Consider the following 21749-nt stretch of genomic DNA (forward strand, 5'->3'; position numbering starts at 1 on the left):
AGAGAGAGGGAGACACAGAATCGGAAACAGGCTCCAGGCTCCGAGCCATCAGCCCAGAGCCCGACGCGGGGCTCGAACTCACGGACCGCGAGATCGTGACCTGGCTGAAGTCGGACGCTTAACCGACTGCGCCACCCAGGCGCCCCTCCTATCAGTAGTTTATATCTCAATAAACCCGATCTCGGAGAAAAAGAAGAAAAAAGTAACTCCCAGTGTAACCCGAGGACCAACAGCCCAGGAAAGCAAAACCCCGGGCCCCACCCCAAACCCGCTGGACCAGAATCACCATTTTAACAAGACGATTGTCACACACATGTGAACGTTTGGAAAGCGCCACAGAGCGGGAACAGCACCCCATGACCCGGCGTTGGTAACATTTCTGCACCAAAACGCACCCCAAGGGGGATAAATTCAAGCTGTACACGAAACCTAAAAACTCAGGCCAATTCAAGGCAGGTTTTTACCCCTATATGATCCGACCTTTTGGTTTTCAGAGCTTCTGGGGCCTGGGGCTTGCGGAGGAGAAACTGCACCTTTGTAGGGGGAAAAACAATCCCAACGCAAAAGCCACACTGATTCCTACGAATTTTGCTCCTCTGGAAATACCAGCCACGCTGATCTAGAAGAAGGATCCGTGGGATCACCCTGCCCTGCCTTCTACAATGGTACCTTCTAGCACGTTCTACTTCTCAGGACAAGCGGAGCCTCATAACACACTCCAACTTCTCCCGGGGCTCCCTCTGTTTCCCATAGAGAACATTCCTCTTGGAAAAAACTGGGGAACACCCATCGGCCAACGTCTGTAGGTTCCCTGAGGTGATGGGACTCGGCTTCTTGGTGAAACTGTGGGAAACAAGGGTGAGAAGCTGGAACCCCGTGTGCGGTGCAGGGGACCGAGTGTGACAGCACAGAGACCTGGCTCCGTGGCTCTTGCGATGGCCCGAATTCCTACACCACGCTCAGTGGGAGATCTGCTGACATCGGCAGGACTGGGGGAAGCTGACAGTCACACTGGCTTTTGGTAGCGCATCAGAAGGACTGAGTGGCATTAAGTGGGGGCTCCAGCAAGGTTGACAGACGCACCTTAGTGAACTGACAAGATACGGGCTCTTTAGAAGCCAGCCCCAGAGCCCCTCCCGGCCGTACTGAAATCAGACGCCCGATCAACGAAAACACGGAACCCAATGCGCGTGGTCAACACGGCCTGCTGGCCAGCATCCTCCAAGAGGAAAAGGTGGCCGTGTCAAACTGAACATCTAAAGCTCCCACTTGGGTTTTCTTGCTTAAAAAGAGAGCACTAAAACGAATGAGAGACACCCGATTCTCATTGCCGGCTTCCAGCTCGAGCCGCCCTGAGAGGAGGGTGCAGAAGGGCAGAAGGCTTTGCGGTGGCAACGCGCCCAAGAGCACGGAGAATGCAAGGCTGTGCCCTCCGCCGGCGTGCCATGCCGGAATTTGCATTTGGAAGTAACACCCTTGGGCCCCACGAGCGTACAGCCAAGTGCGCAAAAACATTCGCTCACTCCTCCTCCACGAGACGGTCAAGAAGGTGCTTTCCGGATTCAGCTGCGGCCCCCAGGGAGTGCCATTTCCAAATACACGTCCTGCCACACGGGCATCAAAGCACAGCAGGGACAGCTCCACTCCTAGGTAGAGAGACCCGAGAGAGGTTTAAAACAAAAACAAAACCAGAAAAAGTTCACCCAAAGACGTGCACGAGGATGTCCCTGACAGCACAATCTGGGAACTACCCAAATGGCCCCCCAAAAGCAGAGGGGCCGAGCCCACAGTGGTGGAGTCACACGGCAAAACGCCACGCGGCGAGGAGAAAGAACCACCTCCAACCAATACTTCCAGCAACGGGGGTGAATCTCGCGGACGTGCTGTGGAGCAAGAGAAACACAGCCTGTGACTCCACACGCAGGAAGTTCAAATGGAGGAAAATGAATCTGTGGGGCTAGAAGTCAGGGTAGTGGTTAGCCCTGTGGTGTGAGCGGGGGGGGGGGGGGGGAGGGGCCGGGGGGGGTGTCTCTGGGGAGCCGGTCACATCCTTTTTCTTGCCCTGGGCACTGGTGGTGCGGCCGCGTTCACTTTGTGAGCACGTATGAAGCTGGACTTGACTTGTGTACTTTTGTATGCGTATATTAGACTTTCTTCTGAAAGTTCGGAGTAAGTACTCGAATACAGCTTTTTAAACGGCAGAAGCGTTTGGATATAGAAGCAAACGTTCTGCCCTGGCGCCTTCACTCGTCAGCATTTCCAGCCCCGATTCTCTTATCCAGCGCCCCCCCCCCCCAGCTCTCTGTCCCCTCACCCACCCCCCACCCAGAAAGCTCAGACCTGGATTACCCTGCTTGGTGACAGATTGGGGGATGGGGAGCTCTTCCTTCCAGAGCGGGGCTGTATAATGTGTTTGCCACCTCGGGCCAAAGAGAGAATAAAAACTGTCTGCAGACGGCAAAATGCACAAACTCATCACAAAGCTACCAAGAGCATGAAAGCCACAGAAAACCTAAAGAACTAACAGAACGCTCCCAATTCACCCGCGTCTCGCCCCACAGATCTTCCCTCTGAGGGGTCTCGAGCAATCCCTTCCCTCCCAGCAGCCCCCTGATCCACAGGATTCAGGCTGGACGGGGTGAGCTAAGGACACAACGTTAGGACTCCCACCTCCTTCCTTTCCTCTTAGAAGACTCCAAATCCGGGCTCCAGAAGGCAATCCAAAGCCATTTTCAACATGGAAGCCTGTCAGCCCAGTGAACCCCTCCTGGACACCCCCCGGAGTTATCTGAGCGTGCACACATTGAACCTTGCCACCCCCAAGCCCCCATCACTCCCTGGTGGGGTGGGGGGGGGGAGGCCGGCAGAGTGATCACAAGACCCCTGAGTATCTCAGTGGGTCTTCATGAGGTTGGAACTCGGGAGGCAGCCACCGGGCTCCTGCTTCGTGCACCAGTCAAGATGACCTCACGCTTAGGGGTGTGGCCCTCCAGAAAGACCCCAGCCAAACCTCCTAATTTCCACCACCCTCAAAAGCAGACTGTTCACACACTCCAAAACCTCAGAGCCCTCTTACAACTGCAGCCCCCACAAGCCGCAAGCTGGTTCGATTTTGAGCCTGCCTAAAAATGACTCCACCGGCCACACAGCTCCCCAAACAAGCAACCCTGGGACCACCTGAGGCCCAGCCCCGTTGAGCACAGAGCAGTGGAAACCAAAGATGATGGCATGGGGGCTCATCCAGCCCCGTTCATTTGTACCCGGAAGGCAGCCAGTTGGAACCAACCCGACGAACAGCACATTTGGGCATATGGCACAGTGGCCAGTCAGCCTGGGGGGCAGGGTGCGTCCCCCCACTTGGAATCTGGGTCACGCTTAAATAACTGCTAGAAAGCCCAACTAATTACCCATCCTTGCCTGCCTACATCTTAACAGATGTTAAGCCCTCCTCAAGGTTTATTTCAAGCAGGCACAGATTTAAAGAAACACAAGGGGGATCTGCATTTTGATAGCATCTCCATAGAGAAAAATGTGGTCTTCACCTACTTCCTCTGGACCTTCGATTTAACAACAAAAAAAAAAAGGCGTTTACCTGCTGGAGGTGTCCACATGGAGGCTGATTCTCCCGGTGTCCCCTCCCGGCTCCCTAGGGTGGGAGAAGCGGAATCCAACCCACGGCCTGACACTCTACCCTAGGAAGGACCTGCCGCTCCATTTCCGCTTTGCCCTATCTTTCTTATTGAAACGGTCCATCTGGGTCTTTCCGTTCGGGGCCCTAGATGGGGCAAATGGGATGCTCTGTACACCCCAAACGATGATGGGGACCCTGAGCAGTGGTTGGCAGACACAGGCAGCAGAAGTGTCCCCCAAACCACCACTGCCTTCCCCGGATCCGGGCCGGTGGCCCGGCCGGGGATATTACCTAGGACCAGCGCTGGCCCCTCAGTGTGAAGGCCACATGTTCGTCCACTAGCTCTTGGCCCTGGGCACCCCTCATGCCCTGCCCTCAGAGAGCGGCCCCCTCCTCCTCAGGGAAGGCAGGGGTGGAGAAGCCAGGGAGCTGGGTTGGGGCTCCTGGAGGCTCCGGCGGATTCCAGCGAGGGGCACCTAAGGAAACCCGGCCGGAGCCCCCCACGGTTCTCCTGCCCTGGCCAGAGAGAGAGAGCCCAGGCCCCGGCCGGGTCCATGCTCATTTGGGAAGACTCTGACCCATCCGGACCTGGCCCTGCAGCCCCCCACCCAGGCCCCTGTGACGACCCCAGGGCCCAGCCCTCATTCCGGAATCGGTCCTAGGAGGAATCCGCTCCCCGGGCTGCCCCGGCTCCCCCGGCTCCCCCCACCCCAAGCCTCCACGATAGCTCAACCCAGCTCGGGGTGGAGAGATTCTCCACACTCCTCCCCGGTGCCCCCTCTCCCAGCCCCTGGAAGACCCCCCCACCTCCCATCAACCCCCGGGTCTCTCTCCCAGCCTGGAAGAGGGGAAGCGGAGGGAGGAGGGGGGAGGCGCAGCTGCCGGGGTTCGCTGCCGGGTTCGGGCAAAGGATATGGCCATTCGGTGATCTTTTTGGCGTATTTTCTCACCACGTTGTCCTCGCTGAAGAGGAATAGAGACCGGTTGACCGTGAGGCAGTTCTGTCGGACGGGGATGGGGTTGTAGAGGGCCATGGTCCGCGCTCTCTGCGCCATTGACTGCTTGTACATCCTTTGCGCCCCGGGCTGCCCGCCCTGCCGGCTGCCCCCGGCTCCTCGCCCGCCTCCGGCGCCCACGACCACCCCGGCGGCTGCCCCGGAGCCTCCTCCCCCGTAGCGGGCCGGCATCTCGTCTCCGAAGCGGGCCATTCTGCAAAGAGCAAAGGGCTCCGGGTTACGCTGCGGCGAACGATGCGGAAGACGCCGCCGCCGCCGCCGCCGCCGATGCCGATGCCGATGCTGCCGGGGCTGTGAAGACGGCGGCTGGAGCTGCGACTGCGGAGACGCTCCACGGCCCAGCCCATCGGGCGGCGGCGGCTCGGCGCCTCGGGTCGGGGGCTCACAAGGCGGCTGCCCGGCCCCAGCCGGGGATAGCGGCTCGGGACATCTTCCTGGCTGACCCCGGAGAAGGAGGGGCGGGAGGAGGGTGCGGGGGCGGGGCGCGGGGGCCGGGGAGGGGGGAGGGGAGAGGGAAGCGAGGCAAAAAATAACCGAGGAAGGAATCCAGGCAATCCCCAGTCCACCCACTCCGGAAAAAAAAAAAAAAAAAAAAAAAAAAGACAGTTAAAAAAAAAAAAAAAAACAACGCACACCCCCTTTAAGACGCGAACGGTTTGCAAAGGACGCCCCCCCCGGGACGCAGTGGAAGCTTCAAATTCCTCCGAGGTCCGGGTCAGGCTGGCATCTTGCAAAAGGAGTGCGCTCGGCCCATTAGAAAAAAAAAAAATTTTTTATTGAAAAAATAAAAATAAAAACGAGGTCTTTGCGGGGGGGGGAGGGCAGCCCCCAAAATTTTTAAAAAATCCCCCTTTCTGTTTTGCTTGAGTTCCTAGACCTTAAAAATGCTCAAAGATCTGTAGCCAAAAATAATGATAATAATAATGATAATGATAATGAAATTAAAGGAAAATGAATATTAACGGGAAAGGAAAGAAGGGGAGGGGGAGGGAAACGTTCCGGAGGGGCTCTTAAGGAGTCTTGAAGCCGCAGGGTGCAGGTGATTTTTTTTTTCTTCCTGAATCACGAGCGGCTGCCTCTTCTGCTCACGAAGGAGTGTGTGTGTGTGTGTGTGTGTGTGTGTGCGCGCGCGCGCACGCGCGCGCACGCAGCCTTTCGCTTAACCGTGCCTCATCTCGGGGTTAAATTGCAGCAATGAAATCCTGAAAATTCCCAACAGGGGAAAAAGAGAGAGAGGGAGAGAGAGGTATGCGCCGTTCGCTTAGCCACTCAATAGCTGCTCCCGGATGCTGCAGTGCCTGGCGTCCCCCCCCCCCCCATGCCTCCTCCTCCTCCTCCTTCTCTTCTAGGTTTTGCTAAAATAAGACTGGTGGGGAGGGGTGGGGGAAGAGGAAGGAAGAGGGAAAATGGGCTCAAAGGTCTAAACCACTAGCCAGCGAAGCTCCAAAGAGGAGCGATTGATGAGTTGAACGGGAGAAAGACCCACCCAGAATGCCGACACATGATGGCCCGCGACCAATCGCGGAGGCGCGAGGGGACCCGGCTCAGCGGAGTTTGTGGGGGAGAAGAGGGGAGAGCCGGATGGTCGGGAGGCTGGGGGGGAAGTTGGGACGACAGATTCCTCCTCCCCTGGGAGGAAACCTTGTTTTCCAACGGGTTCCGTTTCGGTTGCAGACAACCGGACGCTCTCGGCATCTTGCAAAGAGGAGCTTGGGAGGAAGAAACTTCATGATAAAAAGAGAAGGGGATTCGAGTCTAGGGGTGCAATCAGTCCCTAAACAAATTTGGTCTGTTTAGCAGAGGACACAATTTTGAGGAGAACGGTCTGGGGGTACTTCTGTCAAAGTTTCGAATCACAGAGGCCCTGCAAGCTGGCATAAAAGGTCCGGCTCATCTTTGAAGAGATTCCAGAGGTGGCAAATCTTAACTGCCAGCGGCAGATCATTAAACCAGGTCCTAGTTGGCTGGACAGGGTTTCCCGGTGGTATCTGGGGCGTGGTGTTCGCTTCTTTCCAGAACCACTGCAATTTACTTCCCATTCCCCTTTGTATACTGCGAAATTGAATCAGCACACAGAAAAAATGTCTAAAGCATAAATGTACAGGTGAAGATGTTGCCCTGAAACTAATGCTCTTGAAACTAACACCCAGGTCCAGGGCTATAAATGGAACATTGCCCCTTTCCCAGAAACACACACACACACACACACACACACACACACACACACACACAGAGCAATAATCACTATGGTGACTTGCTTTTCTTTATACTTTTACTACCTTATTGTGTACTCCTAAACAATACAACTCCACTTTGCATCTTTTTGGACACACAGTATGTATCCCGTGATGTCTGGCTTCTTTGGTCCAGTATCATGTCTTTAAGATTCATCTGTTGGGGCGCCTGGGTGGCTCAGTTGGTTAAATGACTGACTTCGGCTCAGGTCATGATCTCACAGTTCGTGGGTTCGAGCCCCGCGTCAGGCTCTGTGCTGACGGCTTGCTCGGAACCTGGAGCAAGCTTCAGATTATCTCCTTCTCTCTCTGCCCCTCCCCCACTTGTGCTCTGTCTCACTCTGTCTCTCAAAAATAAATAAATGTAAAAAAAAAAAAGCTTCATCTGTTGTTACGTGTAGCTGACTGGTTCACTCTCACTGCTGCACAGTATTCCTTTGAAAGAGTATGCCACAATTTGTTTACCCATTATCCCCTTGATGGACATTTGGATTGTCTCCAGTTGGGGCTTTCAACATTCCTGCCTCAAATACTCTTTGTGCCTAGAGGCATGCTTTTCTGTAGGAATAGCCCTAGGAATGGAATTTCTGGGTCCCAGGGTATGCCTGTCCTCAGGTCTATAAGATGTCACCAAACTGTCTTTCAAAGTAGATGTACCCAGAAACCACTGAATTTTCAGAAAGCAGTGTATAGATTTGGAAAGCAGGGATGCGGACAGGGGTTGGGGAAGAGGACGAAGGCGGCAAATTATTCTCCAAGCCTTAGCTAGGTGAATCTGAGTTGGTGCCCCGCCCCCATCAGTAACTGAGTTCTTTGGAACATTCTAGAAAAGATACATCTTTATATAAATTCCCCATTCTGTGCCTATGAGTCAGCTTTTACAGGTTGCTTATATAGCACCTTCAAGTTTTCTAACTCGGGGTGCCTGGGTGGCGCAGTTGGTTGAGTGTCTGACTCTTGATTTCGTCTCAGGTCATGATCCCAGAGTCGTGGGGTTGAGCCCTGCGGGGGGCATCATGCTGAGTGTGGAGTCTGCTTAAGATTTTCCCTCTCTCACGGGGCGCCTGGGTGGCTTAGTTGGTTGAGCATCTGACTTCGGCTCAGGTCATGATCTCACAGTTCACGAGTTCAAGCCCCGTATCGGGCTCTGTGCTGACAGCTCAGAGCCTGGAACCTGCTTCGGATTCTGGGTCTCCCTCCCTCCTCTCTCTCTCTCTCTGCACCACCCTTCCCCTACCCACCTCACTTTTGCTCTCTCTCTCGAAAATAAATAAACATTAAAAAAATTTTAAGATTTTCCCTTTCTCTCTCTCTATCCCTCTCCCCTCCCCCCTCCCCCACTTTCTCTATAAATAAATAAAAAAATAAATAAGATTTTCTAGCTTGTCGAGGTATGGGCAAAATGATTAAAACAAGCAACCAGAGATGCAAGGAGATGGTATATATAGGATTCTCGACAAATATTAATGATTTCTGTATCTGATGTCGTTTCATATCTGAAAGGCAAACGGGAGCCAACGTGAAACGAAAAGTAACCCCACGTACATGGACGCAAACAGCCAGTCGTGTAAGAAGACTGCATCGTGAAAAGTGAACTTTTATATTACTTGTTTTTGTGGCCTTGCCTGAGAAGACTGTTGCGTTTCGTCGCAAGAGCGTCACCTACCCAGGTTTCTAAAGACCCCAGAGTTTTTCAGGAAAGAGTGGCCTCCCGCTGATAAAGTCCACACCAGGGTAAAGATTCTACGGAGTGTTCACAGAAGCCCCAGTTTACAGATGAAAACACTGAGGCTGAGAGAGGTTTTAAAACTTCACCGGGTCCCCGCCATGGATCTGAAACCACAGGGGACTTGGGCTCTGTTGGCCGGAGTGTAATCTGGTACAACCCCTTGGGAACGCTGGCCATTTCTACCAACACTTGGCGTCTGAATATCCTGCGGTCCGGCATCGGCCCCCGTGGGTACGTGCCCAGGAGGGACGAGCCCGTGCGTCCGCTGAAAGACACGCCCTAGAATGTGAACAGCAGCACATTCCTACTAGCTAAGCACTGGGGACGTCCCCGATGTCGTTCGACAGTAAAGTGGACTAAATGCGCCGTGGAACATTCGCACGTGCGGTCCCGGGGAAGCAGCGGGAATGGTGGTTCCCCAGCTGCGTACAAACGCACGGGTCCGTCTCACGATCATGACACGGAGCCAAAAGGCCCAGACACGCAGTAGAACACAGTGTACGATTCCTACATATACAGTTTGCACGCGGCCGAACAAGAAGGTACATGTCCCTCTTATGTTCACTGCAGCGTTATTTACAATAGCCGACGTATGGAAGCCACCTAAGGGTCCATCAGTAGATGAATGGGCATAGGATACATATATACACACACGCGCACGCTAGAATCACCCATCTATGAGTTACGCAGTTTTCTACGTGCGCTACACTTGAGAAGCAAACGTCTGTAACCCTTCTGAATGTAGATCCCATGTGGCACCACTTGTCATAGTGGCCTGTAATTCTCACTGTGTACTTTGACTGTGAAGTCCCTGCAACAGACACCGTTCTTTTGTTTTGTTTTGTTTTACTAGAAGACGAAGAACGGTCCTCCGGAGCGCTCTAACCCACGCCTCGGGAGCAGGCAGGCTGGCTGCAAATTCAGACTCCTGGGCCCTCCCCTCTACCCTGATTTTCATCCAGCAAGTCCTTGGGGGTACGGCCAGCTTTGGCAGTCACTGCCCTGGAAGGGACAAATTTGCCATCCCTGTCTTGGCATTCTCTAGAACTATCAGCGGGGCATTTGTGGCGACTGTGGTGGAAAGACTGTTGCTCGGGGCTGTCGGGTACCTTGTGGGCTGTTTAGTACGCCCGGCCCATGCCTGCTAAGTGTCATCTGCACCCCCAATCTTGTGACAAGCACAGATATCCACGCACATTTCCAAATGCTCCCCACCAAAGTGCCAGGAGAGTCTACCCTTTCCCCCCACCAAATGACATCCCCCAAACTCACCTGACTACGAAGTTCGACATGTTTGAGTATACCTCTCCTTCCTCAGCATCATCCAAGTCCTCCAACCCCCTCAATTGCTCCATCACCCTTTTCTAGAATGAACTCAAAACTCAGGCACCCAAAAGTGTGACAGGCCCCCACGGGCATTATCCTACGGATTCACTTTACAGAGAACTACAACAACAACAAAATGCAGCTAGCCGAAGGAATGAATCTCTAGTATTAGAATCTTACTATCACCTAGCCAACGGGGATGGGTGAGCAAGAAATCTTCACAGGCTTCTCGAATGACTGCAGTTGGCAGTTCCTTGCTCCCCATTCATCCAAATTACTAATGTTGACCAGGTAGGACGCAGAATCTCATTAGCATCATAGAAACGGCTTAGCAGCAGGCCTCCGGAAGTCAGTCTCAGCCATTGGTTCTAATCTTTAACACATCTGCCAGCTGGAAGTTTCATTTATCAATCAGCAGCAGCATTACCATACTGGCTTTGAGAATGTTATTCCAGTGAACAGGGCTAGCATCTCTGAAATAGGTGCCCCAAATAAATAACTGTGGGTCGCATTCATTTGGCTTCTAAAACAATTACCAGCTAAGCCAGTCATGTTGAGTTGCGAAAATGTATCAGCCAAAAGATATGTGGTCTCTGCCTTCTGGTCTGGATACCAGTCAGGGAATGAGGACCAAGATCTCTGGGAGACGGAGGGTATAAATGACAAAAACCAGATCGTATGATCCAGACATTTGTGGGTCACGATGTAGGCAGTAAGAGTGAATCCAGAGACGGAATGTGGCTGTCACTCCAGACATAACTTTAAAGAAGTACATGCCCTACAAATTTCCAAAAACAAATGAGGCGGGAGCCTATCTCTGGATGCAGAGTGGGGTTCAAATCCTAGCTGTGGCACTTCTTCCTAGCTGTGTGTTTTTGGAAAAGCTCTTAGCCTCTCTGAACTACAGTTTCCTTGTGTGTAAAATGGAGACACAAATCTTACCCCACAGGTTCCTGTAAGGATTCAGATCAAGCAGCTAAGCACGTAGCCTAATGACTACCACACAACAAGCAGTCAAGAAAAGGTAAATGGACTTTTGTCAAAACCACCACATTGGGGCGCCTGGGTGGCGCAGTCGGTTGGGCGTCCGACTTCAGCCAGGTCACGATCTCGCGCTCCGTGAGTTCGAGCCCCACGTCGGGCTCTGGGCTGATGGCTCAGAGCCTGGAGCCTGCTTCCGATTCTGTGTCTCCCTCTCTCTCTGCCCCTCCCCCGTTCATGCTCTGTCTCTCTCTGTCCCAAAAATAAATAAACGTTGAAAAAAAAAAAAAAAGAAAAGGTAAATGGACTTTTGTCAAAACCACCACAATCTGGAAAGATAGTCCATGTTCATGGATGGCGAGACTCAATATAATCAAAACGCCAGGTCCTCCCAACTTGGTCTGCAGATTCTATGCAATCCCCATCAAAATTGCAGCAAGTTATTTTGTGGATATTGACAAACTGATTCTAAAGTTTACACAGGGGCGCCTGGGTGGCTCAGTCGGCTAAGCGTCCGACTTCGGCTCAGGTCACGATCTCACGGTTCGTGGGTTCGAACCCTGAGTTGAACTCTGTGCTGACAGCTCAGAGCCCGGAGCCTGTTTCAGATTCTGTGTCTCCCTCTCTCTATGCCCCTCCCCCACTCATGCTCTGTCTCAAAAATAAATAAACATTTACAAAAATTTTTAAGTGTATACAGAGACGCAAAAGACCCAGAATAGCCAACACAAACAACACTGAGGGAGAAGAACAAAGTTGGAGGACCGATGCTACTCGACTTCAAGACTTTAAAGCCACAGTAATCAACACAGTATAACACTGGTGAAAGAACAGATGCATAGGTCAATGGAACAAGAGAGAGAGCTCAGAATAGACCAACATAAATACAGTCAACTGACCTTTGACAAAGGAGCAAAGGAAATACAATGGGGAAAATTGACTTTTCGACAACTAGACATCCCCACATAACAATGAAGGAAATCTAAGCACAGATCTCACACTCGTCACATAAATTAAAATGGATCGCAGACTAAATAGAAAACGTAATACTGCAAAACCCCTAAAAGATGACATAGGAGAAAATCGAAGCGACCTTGGGATGAATGGAAAAGCTGAACTTCATTAAAATGAAAACGCTCTGCTCTGCAAAAGACACTGTCGAGAGAATAAAAGACAAGCTGCAGACTCAATAACAAGAACTCAAACTTGATTTTTAAATGAGCCGAAGACCTCAACAGACACCTTGACAAAGATACACAGATGGCAAATAAGCATATGGAAAGAGTCCCCACATTATACGTCCTCAGGGAAATGCAAATTAAAACAAGGAAATACCTCCGCACACCTCTCAGCATGGCCCAGATCCAGAACACTGACAAAGTCAAATGCTGGCGAGAATGTAGAGCAACCGGAACGCTCATTCGCTGCTGGCGGGAACACAAAATGGTACGGCTACTTCGGAAGACAGGTTGGCGGCCTCTTACAAAACTCAACTTCCTCTTCCCGCACAATCCAGCAACTGGCACTCGTTGGTATTTACCCACAGGAGGTGAAAACTTACATCCACACAAAGACCTACACGCGGATGTCTAGAAGCAGCTTTCTTCATAACTGCCAACACCCGGAAGTAACCAAGCTACGGACTTTGGGTGTTAAGGACGCGTCGGTGCGTGTTCATCAATTGGAGGAAATGTACCTTCTGGTGGGGCTGTTGATGATGGGGGAGGCTATGCATGAGCGGGGCAGCGGGTGTAAGGGAAATCGTTGTACCTTCTGCTTGGCTGTGAATCTAAAACGTGGGCTCCAGGGGCGCCTGGGTGGCGCAGTCGGTTAAGCGTCCGACTTCAGCCAGGTCACGATCTCGCGGTGCGTGAGTTCGAGCCCCACGTCAGGCTCTGGGCTGATGGCTCGGAGCCTGGAGACTGTTTCCGATTCTGTGTTTCCCTCTCTCTCTGCCCCTCCCCCGTTCATGCTCTGTCTCTCTCTGTCCCAAAAATAAATAAAAAAAACGTTGAAAAAAAAAAAGAAAAAAAAAACACAAAAAAAAACGTGGGCTCCAAAAAATAAAGTCTGCTTTTTAAAAATCACATCGGAGTCTGTGAATATCATTGACCCAGACTGATTCAGTACTGGCTTCTTTTTAGTTTTTTCAACAAACGTTTTACTTGGGAAGACTTTCAGATTTACCGAAGTCTGGAAAAAATAGTACGAGAGAGTTCCCATACGCCCTTCACCCAGCTTCCCCCTCGTGTTAACATCTTACGTAGCCCAGGTACATGTGCTAAGACTAAGAAACCAGGGGCGCCCGGGTGGTTCAGTCGGTTAAGCATCGGACTTCGGCTCAGGTCACGATCTCACGGTTCGCGGGTTCGAGCCCCGCGTCGGGCTCTGTGCCGACGGCTCGGAGCTGGAAGGCTGCTTCCGGTTCTGGGTCTCCCTCTCTCTCTCTGCCCTTGCCCCGCTTGCACTCTGTCTCTCTCTCGCTCTCAAAATAAATTTTAAAAAATACTAAGAAACCCACATCAGGACAGTGCTACTAACTAAACCCTCTGCTCCCTATGCTCCGATCTCACTAGTCTTGCCGCTAATAACCTTTCCTGTTTGCCGCCTGCCATCGAGTCACCTGGCCTCCCTAGTCTTCTCTGTGACGGTTTCGTTCCTTGTTTCTCACAATCTTGACCATCTGTAGGAACATCTGGCCAGGTATTTTGTAGCGTGCCCCTCGCTTTGGGTTTGTCTGCGATTTGCTCGCGATTAGACTGGGATACTCCTGGGAGTCAGATTTGCCCACCGGCTGCACGGCTCCGGACTCGGGAGAGAAATCCCAACAGGGACACGTATTTGGGAGTTGTCACGGGTCGAATGGTGGCCCCTAAACACCGGGCCACATCCTGATTTCCAAAACCTACAAATGTGATCTAATTTAGAAAAAGCGTCTCCACAGACGCCATCAAGTTAAGGATTTTGCGAGACGAGCTTATCCTGGACTCCGCAGGTGGGCCCTAAACGCAATGACAAGTGTCCCTACAAGAGATAAAGAGAAGACACAGACACAGAGGGGATGGCACATGGAGACGGATGCAGAGATTGGAGAGATGCTTCCCTGAGCTGAGGGATACTGAGGATTGCCAGAAACACCAGAGGCTAAGAGAGAGGCAAGGGACAGATTCTCCCCTCGAGCCTGTGTGTGTGTGATCTCACTGACATTTGATTTGGGACTTCTGACCCCCAGAAGAGTGACCACTGACATCTGATTTGGGACTTCTGACCCCCAGAAGAGTGACAGAATTAATTTTCTGTGGCTTTAAACGACCTAGTTTGTAGTAAATACGGCAGCTACAGGAAATTAGCACAGGGACTATCACTATGGACACCTTGGAAGGCGGATGGAATGTTCCCGGACAACGGACCCAGAGAGGGTTGACAAGGCTTTAGGAGGGATTCGTGAGAAGGGCGGACACTGAAAGGCAGAGCAGAGGGGCACCTGGGCGACTCAGTGGGTGAAACGTCTGACTCTCGGACTTCGGCTCAGGTCGGGATCCCACGGTTCGTGAGTTCAAGCCCTGCATCAGGCCCCGTGCTGACAGCATGGAGCCTGCTTGGGATTCCCTCTCTCTGTCTCTCTGTCTCTCTGTCTCTCTGTCTCTCTGCCCCTCCCCTGCTCTCTCTCTCAAAATAAATAAACTTAAAAAAAAAAATAAACGCAGGGGCGCCTGGGTGGCTCAGTCGGTGAAGCGTCCGACTTCGGCTCAGGTCACGATCTCACGGTTCACGAGTTCGAGCCCCGCGTCGGGCTCTGTGCTGACGGCTCGGAGCCTGGAGCCTGCTTCGGATTCTGTGTCTCCCTCTCTCTCTGCCCTTCCCCCGCTCACGCTCTGTCTCTCTCTTTCTCTCTCTCTCTCAAGAAGAAATAAAAACATTAAAAAATATTTAAAAAATAAAGGCAGAGCAGAGAAACCGAAGCCTCTAGGGGGGACTGAGAAGGTACCATCAAGGAGGAAGAAGGAAACGGTGGCGTGTGATCTAGAAGCCCCGCGGACGGGGAGTCCAGGGTCAAACGCTGCCAGACATAAAGCCAGACAAGGACTGAGAAGTAGCACCCTGGTCCCGCCGCACATACGAATACCGCCAGGGTTTTTTAAAGGAGCCGGTCCTTTTTTATGGTAAAGTATGCGTCGCATAAAACTTACCATCTGAATCTTTTAAGTTTATTTATTTATTTGAGAGAAAGAGAGAGAGAGCACAAGCAGGGGAGGGACGGAGAGAAGGAGAGACAGAGCCCCAAGCAGGTCCCGGTGAGGGGGCTTGAACTCGCAAAATATGAAAATCGTGACCTGAGCTGAAATCAAGTCAGACGCTTAACCGGCTGAGCCACCCGGGCGCCCCTCTTAACCAATTTTTTAATGTTTATTCATTTTTTGAGAGAGAGAGAGAGAGAGAGACAGAGCGTGAGTGGAGGAAGGGCGGAGAGAGAGGGAGACACAGAATCCCAAGCAGCAGGCTCTGAGCCGTCAGCCCAGAGCCCGACGCGGGGCTCGAACTCACGGACCGCGAGATCATGACCTAGGCGAGGTCCGACTGAGCCACCCAGGCGCCCCCATCCTAGCCATTTTTAGGTGCCCAGGTCAGAGGCCCTGGATACATGCTACGGTCCACCTCCAGAACTCCATCCTCTCCACTGAAAAGGAATTCCCGGCCCCCTCCTCCAGCCCCTGGACCTGTCACTCTAACTTCTGTCTCTAGGTCTTTGATTCCTCCAAGGACCTCATATGAAGTGGAATCACACCGCATCTGTCCTTCTGCGACTGGCTGATTTCCCTCGGCGTTATGCCCTCAAGGGTCTAACCCACGTTAGAGCAGGCGTCAGAATTTCCTTCCGTTTTAACGCTGAAGAATCGCGTGTGGCTGAACTGCTTTTCTCCATTTATCTGTCAACGGACGCCTGGGCTGCGTCCGCCTCTTGGTTACTGCGAACAATCCTATGAACGTGGGTATACAAATCTCTTTGCGTCCCTCTTTGGGGCATATTCCTCATCCCAAGGCGGGACGCCGGGGCATATGGTAATTTGACGTTTGCTATTTCAAGGAATGGCCATACACGCGTCCCACAGCGACCGCAGAGCCCTTCGCTTTTCAGAAGGGCGTATTAAAATAGTTACAGACGAGATCACGCGATGCCTGAGGTTTGCTTTAACGGAACCCGGGGTTCCGTTAAAGCAAATCAAAGGTCTGCTTTGATGGGCAAAGTAAGGTTACGTTACAAGTTTAGGGTCAGTATCACAAGATGAGTCACGAGTTAATAACAACTGAAGACAGACGGTAGGAATACGGTGGCTCTTATTCTGGTCTCTCGTCTTCTGCGCTACGTTTGAACTTTTCCGGAAGGCACAGTGTCCTTTGCACCTAAGCCACTTGAGGCGTTCCTGACTCGCGTGGCGGCAGGAACCTCGCACTTAATTATGAGAACAAGGGCGTTCCAGCTTACTATATTCTCAGGCAGTTGCAAATTATATTCAGCATCTCACCTCTCTGTTGAGTCGGGAGCTTGATTAAATGCTAACTTACGTAGTCACGAGGATCCGAGACATTCAATCAAATGAGTTACATCTGCTTCGGGAAACCCCGTGGTGGTTCTTCTGGGCTGAGCACTGAGTTCAGTCCCGACCTCAGCTGGAAAAACAACACAAGTTCTGCCACGTCTGGTGACAAAGGTACAGATAACAGAGTCAAACGTGCTACTTAACCTAGTCAATTTCATTTGCCCGTTTCTTCATTCATACACAAAATGGGTTTTGTTTTGTTTTGTTTTTAAGTTTTTTTGTATTTGAGAGAGAGAGAGCAAGCGGGGTAGGAGCGGAGAGAGAAGACAGAGAGAGAATCCTAAGCAGGCTCCACACGGTCAGCACAGAGCCCGATGTGGGGCTCGAACTCATGAACCGTGGGATCGTGACCTGAGCCGAACTCAACAGCCGGTCACTCAACCGACTGAGCCACCCAGGCGCCCCTACAACAAATGTTTACTGAGCATCTATTAAATATCAGGCCCTACCCCCGGGCAATCAGGGATACGCAGAGCCATGAATAGAACAAATATGAAATTTATGTTTTAAGGACAGAGAAACCAGAAAACAACGAGTGAACTCGGGTAGGTCTATCACATGTCAGGTAGAGATCATTCTTGTAAGAAAACTGGAGCGGGTAGGGGGTCAGACAGAAGAGGAGGGGAGTTATTTCACAAAGAGCTCTCCGAGAGGGTGGCGTTCGGGCAGGGATCCTCGGAGAGGAAGGAACAGAGGCGCAGACATCGGGGACGGTGGCCGGGCCGAGGGAACGTCAACAGCACGGACCGTGAGCCTGGCGGCTGGCATGGGGGAGAGCAGAGAGGAGGCTCCTCCTGCCAGAGCGAAGACAGGGACACAGGATGAGAGGAGGGAGGGGACCAGGCTGACCAAAAGCTGTCATCCAGTGTCAGACCCTTACTGTTTTCAGGTAGAGGCTTTAGGGACGCCTGGGTGGCTCAGCCGGTCAAGCGTCCAACTCTTGATTTTGGCCCAGGTCATGATCTCAAGTCAGGCTCTGTGCCGACCGTGTGGAGCCTCCTTGGATTCTCTCTCTCTCTCTCTCTCTCTCTCTCTCTCTCTCCCCCACTTGCACTCGCACGTGTGTGCGCGCCCGCTCTCTCTCTCAAAATAAATAAACTTAAAAAAAAAAAGAATACATGTTTTCAAAAAATAAAATGCAGGTTTTATTACGATTCAGCTATGGTGAGGCCACCAGAGGAGGAAATGACGGCCATCAAATAGCTCGTTCTCCTCCCAGATGCCAAGAGGAGGGACACGCATGTCGTGCGGGGCCACGGAGGGAAGCAGAGGGTTGCTGGGGGGCGGGGAGGTGGGGGGCAAGAACAAGGGAAGAATGTGGGCAAGACCCTGTAGTGTGGCTTCCCCAGGGAAGGGGCAGAGCGGAATAAGCAGGCTGAGGATTGGCTGGTCCCCATGACTCCAGGGCTCTGGGACACCAGGCTGTCCCTGATTGTCTGGTACCTGGCGCTGGGGTGATCAGGGTAGGTGGCCCTGAGTGCGAGAGCCCCACAGAGGAGGTGCGGGGCGTGGGCTCGGGTTGGTGGGTTTGCAGTTGAAACGCGTGTGCGCTGGTGAGCCCTTTACTATGTCTAGTGATGGGCCAGCCCTGGGAGGCGCAGTCAAAACACTCAAAGCCCACGGCTAATGCGTTCGTCTTCTGGAACTCGCCGGAGAGGCTTGTTCTCCCGTAAATTCACAGCGTGTCCCTTAAAATGTTTTGAGTTCTGGGTCCCCCCAGGTCCTGCCTATCCTGTTCACCGCTCCAAGCCCCAGCAGCCAAGAGAGATCAAAACAGGAATCCAGGGGCGCCTGGGTGGCTCAGTCGGTTGAGCGTCCACTTCGGCTCAGGTCACGATCTGGCGGTCCGTGAGTTCGAGCCCCGCGTCGGGGTCTGTGCTGACAGCTCGGAGCCTGGAGCCTGCTTCCGATTCTGTGTCTCCCTCTCTCCCTGCCCCTCCCCTGCTCGCCCTCTGTCTCTCTCAAAAATAAACATTAAAAAATTAAAGAAAAAAAAAAGAAACCCACTGCCCCAGAAAGCGAAAGGGGGACGTTGTGGGGAAGTACAGAATGAGAACGATCTTTAAGAGAGAGAGAGACGGAAGACGTGAACGTTTAAAGACACTTGTGCAGACTTTGTAAGAAGAAGCAAAGGAATAAACCAAAGACCAAATGCAAACAATGTCACCATAGGGAGAAGGGAAGGGGCTGGGGACCGAGAAGGGAGAAATCGGGCGCTGACACCTGCTTAGATTCACAGCGGCATCAATTTGCCTGGGGTACACTTGCCCCTTTTATTTTCTTCGGTCTTGACCAACGACTGAAAAAGAGAACAGGAAACACACACACCACAACAACAGCGGGGGCGGCCAGGGTTAAGCGCGGCGACGACACAAATGCGGGAGCACACAGGTGCCTGCGGGGTCACATGTAAATATCCGCATTCGTCTGCGATGTCCTTCCATAGCTGTTCTGCCTTTTCCGTCACTGAGATGACAACAGAGAAACAATCTCACGTCCCATGCGGCGCCCCGACTGTCACAACGTTAACACGCTTCGAGTTCAGGAGGGCTTGCTATGGGGAAGAAACGCTTCTGAGTTACGAGGAGGCCGGGGCGTCACCGGCGTGGTCGGCGGTCCACAGGGCAGGCTGGGATGCCAGGAGAGCGAGGGAAGTTGGTGGATAAGGACCCCAGCTCTCTGGGTCCTGGGGTGTGGTCGCGGGGAGGGAGGCAGGTGCTCTCTGCTGCCCACTAGAGGTCCCCGCTGGTAACAGAGGACAGTCGCTCGCGGCGTCTTGACTGATGGCACATCCATCGCTTTTCCCTTCTCTGCCTCTTCTGCCAGCCTGTCCTGGGATCTGCCCCCCAAGCAACTGCCCTTTGCCTTCCAGATCTGCGTCTGGGGGGAGCCCAAACTAAGACAATGGAGTTGGACAGAGTCTGTTACCTCTTTCAAGATCTGGGGGCCAGAGGAAGTCCCATCCTCCCTCCTTTCTTTCCCCCCTTCCTCCTTCCCTTCCTCCCTCCCTCTCTCCCTTCTTTCCCCTGCCCCCTCCCCCCTCCATTCCTTCCCCCTTCCTCCTTTCCTTCCTCCCTCCCTCTCTCCCTTCTTTTCTTTCCCCTGCCCCCTCCTCCCTCTTTTCCTCCCCTCCTCCCTCCTTTCCTCCCCTCCCTCCTCCTTTCCTTCCTTCCATCCTCCCTCCCTCTCTCCCTTCTTTCCCCTGCCCCCTCCCCCCTCCTTTCCTTCCCCCCTTCCTCCTTTCCTTCCTTCCATCCTCCCTCCCTCTCTCCCTTCTTTCCCCCGCCCCCTCCCCCCTCCTTTCCTTCCCCCCTTCCTCCTTTCCTTCCTTCCATCCTCCCTCCCTCTCTCCCTTCTTTCCCCCACCCCCTCCTCCCTCCTTTCCTCACCTCCCTCCTCCTTTCCTTCCTTCCATCTCCCTCCCTCTCTCCCTTCTTTCCCCTGCCCCCTCCTCCCTCCTTTCCTCCCCTCCCTCCTCCTTTCCTTCCTTCCATCCTCCCTCCCTCTCTCCCTTCTTTCCCCCGCCCCCTCCCCCTTTCCTTCCCCCCTTCCTCCTTTCCTTCCTTCCATCCTCCCTCTCTCCCTTCTTTCCCCTGCCCCCTCCTCCCTCCTTTCCTCCCCTCCCTCCTCCTTTCCTTCCTTCCATCCTCCCTCCCTCTCTCCCTTCTTTCCCCCGCCCCCTCCTCCCTCCTTTCCTCCCCTCCCTCCTCCTTTCCTTCCTTCCATCCTCCCTCCCTCTCTCCCTTCTTTCCCCCGCCCCCTCCTCCCTCCTTTCCTCCCCTCCCTCCTCCTTTCCTTCCTTCCATCCTCCCTCCCTCTCTCCCTTCTTTCCCCTGCCCCCTCCCCCCTCCTTTCCTTCCCCCCTTCCTCCTTTCCTTCCTTCCATCCTCCCTCCCTCTCTCCCTTCTTTCCCCTGCCCCCTCCCCCCCTCCTTTCCTTCCCCCCTTCCTCCTTTCCTTCCTTCCATCCTCCCTCCCTCTCTCCCTTCTTTCCCCCACCCCCTCCTCCCTCCTTTCCTCACCTCCCTCCTCCTTTCCTTCCTTCCATCTCCCTCCCTCTCTCCCTTCTTTCCCCTGCCCCCTCCTCCCTCCTTTCCTCCCCTCCCTCCTCCTTTCCTTCCTTCCATCCTCCCTCCCTCTCTCCCTTCTTTCCCCCGCCCCCTCCCCCTTTCCTTCCCCCCTTCCTCCTTTCCTTCCTTCCATCCTCCCTCTCTCCCTTCTTTCCCCTGCCCCCTCCTCCCTCCTTTCCTCCCCTCCCTCCTCCTTTCCTTCCTTCCATCCTCCCTCCCTCTCTCCCTTCTTTCCCCCGCCCCCTCCTCCCTCCTTTCCTCCCCTCCCTCCTCCTTTCCTTCCTTCCATCCTCCCTCCCTCTCTCCCTTCTTTCCCCCGCCCCCTCCTCCCTCCTTTCCTCCCCTCCCTCCTCCTTTCCTTCCTTCCATCCTCCCTCCCTCTCTCCCTTCTTTCCCCTGCCCCCTCCCCACTCCTTTCCTTCTTTCTTTCCTTCTTTGCACTGTCCTTCCTCTCTTGCCTTCCTTCCTCTCCTCTTCCCTATTCCCCTTCTCCTTTCTCTCTTTTTCTTCCTTCCTTCCTTCTACAAAAAAAATATTGAAGGGGGCTGCAGGATAAAAGCTGAATATAAATCAGGAACCCCCAACATATGTGCTGCCCTAACTTCATCGTGTAACAGAAAAATCCCAGAACTACTTATAGAAGATTCGGACTCACTCTCCCCAAAATACAGCCACAAGCCTCAGGTGGCCACTGAGCACCTGAAATATGACTGATCCAAATCAAGACAGAAGTATAAGAATCCGCAGCAGATTTTAAAGACTTAGTACAAGAATCAAAATGCAAAATATCTCATTATTAATGTCTCTATTCCACCCAATCAAGAGTCAGTGGCCTAAGAGCCACCCAGGCGCCCCTGCTGTTGTATTTCTATTGGACATCGTCCGTCTGGGTAGTCACCCCAGCTCTGCACACGACCGAGCTCCGTGACCTAGAACCAGACCTTCAACGCCACAGAGATGGTTTCCCCGCCCAGAAGCAGCACCAAAGAACGACAATAGCATTCCTCCCTATTTTAGGATGAGCCATCCTTGAACCTCCCTGAACCTCAACTGCCTTTTCGGCACAACGGAGATGAAAGCAGGACGTGCCCCGGGGCGTCACGGAAGGGGCGAGTGACGCCCCGTGCGGGATGCACCGGGCACCGGGGAGCGAAGACCCAAGC

The 21749-nt window shown here is 53.1% G+C and overlaps 1 protein-coding gene across 3 annotated transcripts in view; it reads right to left on the reverse strand.

Moving 5' to 3' along the window:
- The window catches only part of CACNA1A (calcium voltage-gated channel subunit alpha1 A), a 211479-nt gene extending 206640 nt beyond the window's left edge, over positions 1-4839 (reverse strand). For all 3 annotated transcript variants that reach the window (XM_047094938.1, XM_047094939.1, XM_047094940.1), the window contains exon 1: positions 4547-4839. In XM_047094938.1, coding sequence (XP_046950894.1) covers positions 4547-4839 — 293 coding nt within the window. The remainder of the gene's footprint in view (positions 1-4546) is intronic.
- Between the last annotated feature and the right edge of the window lie 16910 nt (positions 4840-21749).

Source organism: Lynx rufus, unplaced genomic scaffold (assembly GCF_022079265.1).
Source record: "Lynx rufus isolate CCGP_SWC_20201006 ecotype Redwood Valley unplaced genomic scaffold, mLynRuf1.p SCAF_4, whole genome shotgun sequence".
Classification (NCBI taxonomy): domain Eukaryota; kingdom Metazoa; phylum Chordata; class Mammalia; order Carnivora; family Felidae; genus Lynx; species Lynx rufus.